The 9950-nt window shown below is 33.0% G+C and overlaps 1 protein-coding gene across 1 annotated transcript; it reads left to right on the top strand.

Moving 5' to 3' along the window:
* Positions 1–9830, top strand: LOC133196704 (cubilin-like). The gene is made up of 14 exons (XM_061332566.1): positions 1–150; positions 309–483; positions 3090–3277; positions 3446–3599; positions 3877–4085; positions 4947–5094; positions 5424–5608; positions 6282–6405; positions 6522–6706; positions 6946–7141; positions 7271–7327; positions 7662–7709; positions 8914–8980; positions 9108–9830. The coding sequence occupies exons 1-14, from the start codon at positions 1–3 to the stop codon at positions 9229–9231; spliced, it is 2010 nt and encodes a 669-aa protein (XP_061188550.1). The 3' UTR covers positions 9232–9830.
* Positions 9831–9950: the final 120 nt, after the last annotated feature.

The following is a 9950-nucleotide window of genomic DNA, read 5'->3' as shown; positions in this document are numbered from 1 at the left end:
ATGATACAAAATGAAGGATACCCTGTTAACTATAGCAATAATCTCAACTGCTCGTGGACCATCCGGGCATCCTCTATGGAGCAAGTTATCCTTACCTTTAATACTATAATGGTGGATGACTGCGAAACCTGTGAATGCGATCACATTCAGGTAAGTAAATTTTTTAAAATAAGTATTGTGCTTTGACACGTATGACTTCAGATGTTGATGTTTTCAACTATATGTATACGTTTTCATTTATTCATTCAACTGTAAAAATTAAGAATTTCGTATATATGGAAAGGAATTTGATACATGTAATTTTGCAGATTAGAGACGGTCCTCACATTTCAAGCCCAATAATTGGTAGATACTGTGGCGAGATCACTCAGCCATTTTCTGTCATATCATCTGGAAATGCCATAACTGTGGAATTCATGACGGATGTTAACAACGAAGGAGAAGCCCTGAATGGATTCTCAGCGAACTACACATCCATACCCAGTAAGCTACACATCAATACCCAGTAAGCTTTAACTACACATCAATACCAAGTAAGCTATAACTACACTTCAATATCAAGAAAGCTATCATTACACATCCACACCATGTAAGCTATAACTACATATCCATACCAATGAAAGCTATAACTACACATCCACACCAATTAAAGCTTTAACTACACATCCATACCAAGTAAGATATAACTACACATCCATACCAAGTAAGCTCTAACTACACATCCATACCAATTATAGCTATAACTACACATCCATACCAATTAAAACTATATCTACACATCCATACCAAGTAAGATATAACTACACATCCATAACAAGTAAGATATAACTACACATCCATAACAAGTAAGCTGTAACTACATTTCCATACCAAGTAAGCTATCACTACATATCCATACCAAGTAAGCTATAACTACACATTCATACCAATTATAGCTAAAACTACACATACATACCAATTAAAACTATATCTACACATACATACCAAATAAGCAATAACTACACATCCACACCAAGTAAGACATAACTACACATCCATATACCAAGTAAGATATAACTACACATCCATACCAATTAAAGCTATATCTACACATCCAAACCATGTAAGCTATAACTACACATCCATACCAATTAAAGCTATATCTTCACATCCATACCAATTAAAGCTATATCTACACATCCATACCAAGTAAGATATAACTGCACATCCATACCAAGTAAGCTATAACTACACATCCATACCAATTAAAGCTATATCTACACATCCATACCAAGTAAGCTATAACTACACATACATACTAATTAAAGCTATATCTACACATCCATACCAAGTAAGATATAACTACACATCCATACCAATTATAGCTATAACTACACATACATACCAATTAAGGAGGTTGGATCCTGCCATCAAAAGTAATGAAAATTTTTTATCAAGTATATTTTTGGAATTTATACACATAGCTTTATTAAAATTCAAAACAAAAATTTGGGGTCAATGCGCTTCTTTTGGCGCTACAGAGCATTTAGTTTGACCTTTTTGCACTGTAAATATGTCTTACACATAAATCATTTTTTAAAGTTTTTCCTCCAATATTTTTTGTTCAAATAAATTTTGGGAACGAAAACAGTCTTACTTCATCTCAAATAGACACATTAAAATTTGTGACAACAAAGAAATTTTCAAATTATTCCGCATGTTCCATTATTTGACCTTTTTGCACTCAAACATTTTCATTTTTCTGGCATTAAAAATTTAACAAGCAAAAAAATCATTTGAAAGTAATGACATTTTACTGAATTTAAGAAGAATGGTTAAAAGTATTGTATATATTCAGAAAAGAAAATTAAAAGTGGGGGTCTGTGATGTTAATTTTTAAATATTACTAAAATAGTGCTAATTTTAAGCTTAAATTAGGGCTATTTTTTCCTTCATTTTCACAATATATTTGCTATATTTCTCAAATATGATGATAGAATTCATGACATTTTATTTAATAGATAATTTAGGACCAGTATAAAACAGTTTACTGCACAAAATAACTATGTGTGCAGACTGCATGTAAAAATAGGAATCCAAACTTAACATAGTTTAAATACTTTGAAAGAGAAAAAATGATCATTTTCTTCTTAACAAACCTTCCGCCACAAAATATAGTTCCTCACTTAATGCTTTTGGTATGGAGTTTAATCATGGAGTTTTAACTGAATATAGTTAAATTGGCATTGTAGAATCCAAATTTAATGTTGGAATTAAGGCATAATGCAGAATTTTTGAAATATAGGTCAAGATAAAAATCTGCTCAAAAGCTCAGGAGCGAACCTCGTTAAAACTATATCTACACATCCATACCAATTAAAGCTATATCTACACATCCATACCAAGTAAGCTATAACTACACATCCATACCAATTAAAGCTATATCTACACATCCATACCAATTAAAGCTATATCTACACATCCATACCAAGTAAGATCTAACTACACATCCATACCAATTATAGCTATAACTACACATACGTACCAATTAAAGCTATATCTACACATCCATACCAATTAAAGCTATATCTACATATCCATACCAAGTAAGCTATAACTACACATCCATACCAATTAAAACTATATCTACACATCCATACCAACTAAGCTATATCTACACATCCATACCAATTAAAGCTGTATCTACACATCCATGCCAAGTAAGCTAAGCTATAACTACACATCAAAACCAAGTAAGCTTTAACAACACTACTATATCAAGCATTGACAAGCAAGCTTCATCACATGCTACATTGTAAGTTACAGTTACTTTCGTAACAAGTAAGCTATAATATCCAGCCAGCTTTCACTATTTCACAGTCTATGTCCATTAGCTATAGCTACATCCCTACTTAGTAAGCTATAAATCACAACTACAATTTCATACTTAGTAAGTTTGAAGTAGAACAACTCATTGTATGCTAATTAATTGATGTATAATCTCTCGTATGCTATTTACATAATGCCGACTGATATAAGATTAAGGTTTTATAGAAGTCGAAGAAATCACAACAAGCTTCCAAATATAATTATACAATTCTATTAATTAGTGTGTGGTGGGAACTTTTCAACAATGAACGGTACCATCATGTCCCCTGCTGTAAACAACATGTACCCTCACAACGCAGACTGTGTATATCAGATCACTGTTCCCCCAATGTACCGAGTCTTTTTCAAAGTAGAGAGATTAATTCTGCAAGACAAAGGCGAAAACAACATCTGCTCAGACTATCTGGAGGTTGGTTAAATATGTTTTAAATGGCGAATGTTAACGCAAATGAATTTAGGGATATTTTTTCACGTACATGCTGTTTTGTGTCTGTTGAGTTTCTTAGTGTGTATGATTTGTGTAAATGTTTGTTCCAAGAATTTTGTCTTTAAATCAACTATTTTCCTTTACTTTCAGCTGAAGGAGTCTGCGAGCGGTATAGACTTGGGCAGATATTGTGGAGAAATGGACAGGTTTAGCGTTATAACATCGGGAAACACAGCTTGGGCTAGGTTTGTCTCCGACAACGTCACCACATCACAGGGCTTCACCGTGTTCTGGGATGCAATAGGTACAGAGTAAAGTGTTCTAAAATATCAATTAAAAAATTCGGCATATGTGGTCGAGGCATGAGCGATTTTATGCCATGATATATAGCCTTATGTATTAGAATATTTTTGGTATGGTAGGAGGCTAAAATGCATGTTTTTGACCACGCATTGGCAATTTGCAAAGATACACTTCACTCAAAAAATTCTGGGATAAAATAATTTGTCAAATGCAAACAGTCAATAAGCAACTTAAGGATTGTGCAGATGTATACCGGAGTATATTATTTCTATATCTAGATTGCACAAATGAATACACAAGCGCCACTGGAATGATCAGCTCTCCAAGCTTTGGGGGTTTGTACCCTTCTAATGCCAACTGTACATATAATATCACGCTACCAGAAAACAAAAATGTCTTCCTGAAGTTTTCCCTGTTTGAGCTAGAGGAACAGGCTTTAGAGGACGCAGTGGAAATGCCTGGGCAGGATTGTGCGGACAGTCTTGAGGTATATTTTGTTGTCGTTGTTGTCTGTGTATAGCGTCTTTTCTTGTACATGTTCTGTTGATCTGTTTTGCTAGATGCATAATAGAACATAGTTAAAAAGTTTTTGCCGAAGCTAAAATTTAATGTAAACATAAACAAATCGACAACTATTTCCATTTTATACTAAAATTAATAAATTGTAATGTAATTTGATGTGATAAAATTGGTTATGAACAGTGCTTAAATAGCACCCTTATAAACATTTAAAATCAAAGTATAAAGCTAGAGTTATCCAGACAGAATTGATACCCCCATTAGATGCACATTCAAGGCGCACATTTTTTATGTCCTCAAGATGAGACGGAAAGTGCATATCCTTCAGCTATTTGAAGGCACGTACTGTATATAACGTAATAAAGAGATTGTGCTAGACCTGTCTTTGACTGGAAACTCATGTGTCTTCGCATAAATTCAAAAGATAAAGCTGCTGTATTTGTCGTAGTGGCGGATAATCATTTGATGTAAAAAAAAAAAAAAATTAAAATAATAAAAAAAAAAAAAAAAGCCAAATCATTTCTACTCCTCTCACGCAAATAGATGAAACTGTACAGCTGTGATGACGGTATCTCAAGCAATTGATAACTAACAAGTTGTCAGTAAAACTTATAGCAGATAACAAACATCAGCGTTTCCAAAAAAAAAAAATAATAATAATGAAAAATGAAGACAAATAAGCTGTATATAGTTTCTTCCTGAAAAGGCATCAGAAAAAAATTTATAGGACAAATGTCGGAAATAAATTTTTTTAAAAATAAGCTCAAGGATGATATAATTATGAAATTCTACTCCAAAACTATAAAATATCTTTTTGTACCTACTTCAGATATATGACTCTGGAAGACAATTGGAAGCTTACTGTGGCCTCAGAGACCCATTCAGTATTATATCTACAACAAACATGTTGTTTTTGACATTTACAACAAATTTCCCCTTCAACCGTCGAGGATTCATGGCGGAATATGAAACTACGGGTCGGTATATGTTTCATACCATAACAAAAAGTTATTTTCTTAGACTTTGTAGGATCATCTTTGAATTTAATTGAAATATGCATAACTGTGTAATGATCAGGGGAAACAATCAAGTACGTTGCCTAATATTTCTATTTAGGGAGGTCTCTTCTGATGAAATACTATTTAATGTCATTTAGAATTAAATTCTTAAAGTTTTGAGACAACTTTTTCCTTCTTTTCAATAAACGAAAAATTACACAGATGAATAAAAGCAAAAAAGAACACGTATATTTGCATCAATAGGTCCATTATCAATCAATGATTATTCTTTATCAATGTATTTACAGATGCTCTCATGGTGCATACTGATTACAATGGTTTGATCACACCTCCTCTGTATCAATTTATGTATGCGCATAACATTAACAAGAATTTCACCATCATCAGACCACAAAATGAACCAATCTTTCTAACGGTGATCAATTTTGAAGTACAGGAGTCAGTCAATGGTACCTGTTTGGATTATCTTCAGGTATGTATGTATTAATTGAATTTAAGAGCATGCTCTGTGTACGTTCATTTTTTAAATCGAAGCATGCTACTGAAAAATAAGTTGATGTTACAGGAATTTTTACAATCTCGTTTAATGTCAACATTTCATAAATTCTATAGTCGATAATATAATGACCTTGTTTGCAAATACAGTATGTCATTGGGTCGTATTTGACTGACATATATCATACTTCATATCTCAATTGCTAGGCCGTTATATTTTAAACTAAATTTCAAAACTGATCATTCCGTCTACCTGATCTTACAGTAACAAAAAGTGGGGAGGGGACAGCATCTAAATGGAAATTTATTAAAGCAAAATACTATACTCCAAAAAAAAAAGAAGGGGGCGCCCCCTTCCCCTGCGTTCTACGGGCCAGACTTCTGGTTTTTCTATAAACGCAGGTATACTCTTTGCTTAATGTTTTGTTGTATGGTAATATTATCATTAACCTCACCCCAAGCGGGGTATTTGTCATGTTTGCGTTACCCTTGTTTTTTCTGAAACAAAAAAGTTTCAGCACAAGAAAGAAACTTACAATATTAATTTTCACAAAAATGACATAAAACATGAAATTTCATGCAGTTGATAGAATTATTTACCATGTAATAAATACTCTAGGACTGATAGTTCTTTTTTTATTTGAAAACAGATAGGCATTGAAAGAACGTGTGGAGAACAAGATCCCATGATGTATCTTTTCTATGGGTCTGTATCGTTTAGCTTCGTATCTGATTTGTCCATTTCCGGTGCTGGTTTCCAAGCCCAATATGACGGTAATTTCTCTAGAATTATAAAAAACCTTCTTTTTTTATTTACCATGCAGGTTTTATTTTGATGGAAAACATATAAAGATATGATAATAAATGCTTTCCTGTTTCTTGTTTTTTAGTGTGCAACACGACCATCACTGACGAGTCTGGTATGCTTCGCTCCCCTGGTTACCCCGCCGTGGTATATGAGAATATTACATGTAGTCACACACTCCTACAAACCTATCAACGAATGTTCGTCATCGACTTCACAGATTTCCAACTCCCTCCCAAAGTCAATGGAGTCTGTGAAAGCTATGTCAAGGTATTTTCCATATAAAATTTGGGCAACTTGAAAAGAAAAAAAATATTCATTATTATCTTAGTTTTTTGCCTTTTATTTTTCTTAACGTTTCTGTTGCCTTCTGAACTTATAGCAGGAGCGAAAACCCCTCCAGTGCTTGTCTTTCTATTCTAATGTCAAACTAAACATGACTTACGACGGAAGATTCACTCCCTTTTTGGTAAGAGTGCAACGTGACATTCCTGACCAATTCTTTTCAGATAACTGACCTTCATACTGGAGACATTGGGATCACGACAGAGAGCGGTGGTCAGATGATGATGGAGACTAGACTGTGTGGAAATCGAGGTCCTTTTAACGTCACAATCAAAGCCAGGGAGATTAACATCATGTACAAGTCCCTATTCTCAAGGAACACATTCGGTTACCGCATGAACTTTACAATTTCCGATATACGTGAGTTTTGAAAAACAATAAAATGCATGGGAAAAAATTATGACGATTTTCATCCAGTGGCATATAAATTAATAAGAAACGCAATAAAACTTGAATGTCACTGTCAATATAATCATAAATTTCTTTCAGCTTCTACTACAACTTCTACAACAACAACGCAAATTCCCACTGAAACGACTGTTGGAGGTAATCAACCAAGCACAAAAATACAGTAAACAATCAAAAATAATTCAATACATGTACAAACAAAAAAGAAACGAACTTAGACGAGATTACTTTTTCAAATGTGTGAAATGAAAAAAATATAGTGCATCGGAATTATTTAAAAACTTTTATCAAGTTTCTCATAGTACTTTCCTTATTTCATGAATGACGATTTTTATGCAAATAAAATTAAATACAATGTGCCATTCTTTAACAGTTTTTTGTTAATGACCTAGAGTAAAAGTGTTCAGACTCTGATTCAAGTGACCATAAATATACTGTAATATTAACCGGACACGTGATTGTTTTTTAACAGATGGTGGACCAGGGACCACACTCAACAATTCCCTTAGTGTTCCAATTAGTAAGTGCCCTCTTTGTCAATAATCTAAAAAAAATAGACTAACTTTGTAAAATCATTGGGTGAATGTGAATATAATGTATTTTCATAAACAACTCTTAGCTGTTTCGGATTGGCTTAGATCCAACATTTTGTTATGTTCGATTGCGAGAGACCTTCCAGGTGAAAGAACATTAGTATGTATTTTTTCTTCATTGGACTAAAAATAGATCGAGAACTTCCAAATTGATATTTCACCAGCACCCAAATTTCATATGAACATAACATTATATTTACCTACAATGGACCAAAAATAGATCAAGAATTTCCAAATTAATACAACTTGCTGTTTTTATCTCTAAATATTTACATTTCCAATGTCTTTGTCCGAGATAAAATTACAAACTGTAAAAATACTTTATTTCTGCATAAATCTACTGGTTCATCGAGAGGCGCGGTTAAAAAAAGTCACGTGCGGGGCGGGACAAATAGAGACAGAAGCGGGACTATTAGCACGGGAATTTGCAGAATCAGGAGCATGTAAATATAAGGAATAACTGTCAGATTTTTTGGATTCATGACGATGATCAATCGATTGGCTTGCGTGATAATTTTATGCTTAAACGCCTTCGGCGTTTATGCAAATTATCACGCAAGCCACTCGATTGATCACATCATGAATCCATAAAATTAGACAGTTATTCCTTAACTACATTCGGTTAGGACTAAATCAAGGAATATGGCGAGTCTGGCTAAATTAATGAGTTTGTATAATTTAATCACTGAATCATTTAATGAAACAGCGATTGCTGGGTTTTTCTGTCAATTGGATGATTGAGCAACCCTCGGAATGCAATATTCATATCGCCCTTAATTCGAGCTTGGTGAATATTGTACTCCTCAGGTAGCCAAATCATCGTATCAACTTCAAATGTATAGAATCCAGGCTACATCATTATATTGTTACGTATGTTATCCTAAAATGAAATTACGCTGAAATGATAAATTTAGAGTTGTTTTTTTTAAAAATATTTTCATTGAATTGTGTTAATCCCTTATTAAAACTAAAACTTGAAGAATGCAGGGATCAAATGGATCAAGACACCTTAAAATATTAAAGAGCTTACAAAAAATCTTCCATAATATATACTTTCATGTCAAAATACCATTAAAATTTTCTTGTTTTAATTAGTAAATGTTAATAATTGTTTCATTCTATCTGTTTCAGTTGTGGCCATCATTATTATCAGTGTCCTCCTGTTCATAATTGCCGTGATTTGTATCATAAAAGCAAAGTAAGATTTCAGTATACTAGATCTAATAATTACAATTTATCGTCACATATTTACAGGTATAAATATATAGAAGATTACATTAATATTTTTTTTTAAAAGATCAAAATTTTCATTTTTTTTAATGTAGGAGCTCTCAAAATAACACCGGAAGTTTAGAAATGCTCTCAGTGCGCAGGACCCGACAGTCAACGGCCGTGTTTAACCCTGCATACGAGTCAAACGACGAGTTGAACAGGGGAGAATTCAAATAAACCGTCTGTTCGGATTGATTCAGATCCAATACTCTGTTGCAGCTTTGAGATCTATCAAAATTGTGAAATTTTAGTGTTCATATTTGTTAAACTGTGATATGTCATGATACTTCATCACCGACCTTTTAAACATCCGGTTGTTGCTTCCATAGTAAACCTGACGACATCATAAATACGTATGGCATTTGCAGTAAAAGGAAACGTTACAGTCATAATATTTTAATCCCAGAGTGATTTACCTTTCATTGTGATAGATCCTTGTTTATAATAATTTCCACCATATCATAATCAATTCTTATGCAAGTTCACTAACTCTTTAAGCGGATTATGGTTAGACTATTGCTTGTATGGCATCCGGTATGTAATCTCATTGGAGGTGCTGAACATATATAGAAAAGATACAAATCATTGCTGTTGTATATAAATGTAAATCTTGTCTCCGTGTTGCTGAGTGTGTGAACTTTTATGTATAATAGTATATTGTAAGCGAACTTGATTCGTCTTTGGTGCATGTAGATCCGGTGATTTATAAAAGAAGAGTTTTATGATAGTTATATATATCTTTAAAAATATGTAAATAAAATATTATTTTAACTTTGAAATGCAAATAAATATTGCGAAATTATTGCTTCACTGACTATTTTATTGTGAAATGTAGAATAACGGCGGGTGAAATCAACTATAACACAGAACATTGATTGCATTTTTATAATTTACAA

The sequence above is a fragment of the Saccostrea echinata genome, unplaced genomic scaffold (genome assembly GCF_033153115.1).
Source record: "Saccostrea echinata isolate AGI-Se365-2 ecotype Australia unplaced genomic scaffold, CSIRO_AGI_Sech_v1 ptg000001l, whole genome shotgun sequence".
Lineage (NCBI taxonomy): Eukaryota > Metazoa > Mollusca > Bivalvia > Ostreida > Ostreidae > Saccostrea > Saccostrea echinata.
Note: the sequence above shows the minus strand (reverse complement) of the source record. Positions and strands in the feature narration are given on the sequence as shown.

What these genes read in the sequence shown, in the direction of transcription:
- LOC133196704 (XM_061332566.1), top strand. Translation starts at nt 1, where the DNA reads ATGATACAAAATGAAGGATACCCTGTTAACTATAGCAATAATCTCAAC. An exon ending in ATTGTGCGGACAGTCTTGAG is followed by an intron (nt 4,086 to 4,946) that starts GTATATTTTGTT and finishes TACCTACTTCAG; the next exon opens with ATATATGACTCTGGAAGACA. An exon ending in TTTCCAAGCCCAATATGACG is followed by an intron (nt 6,406 to 6,521) that starts GTAATTTCTCTA and finishes CTTGTTTTTTAG; the next exon opens with TGTGCAACACGACCATCACT.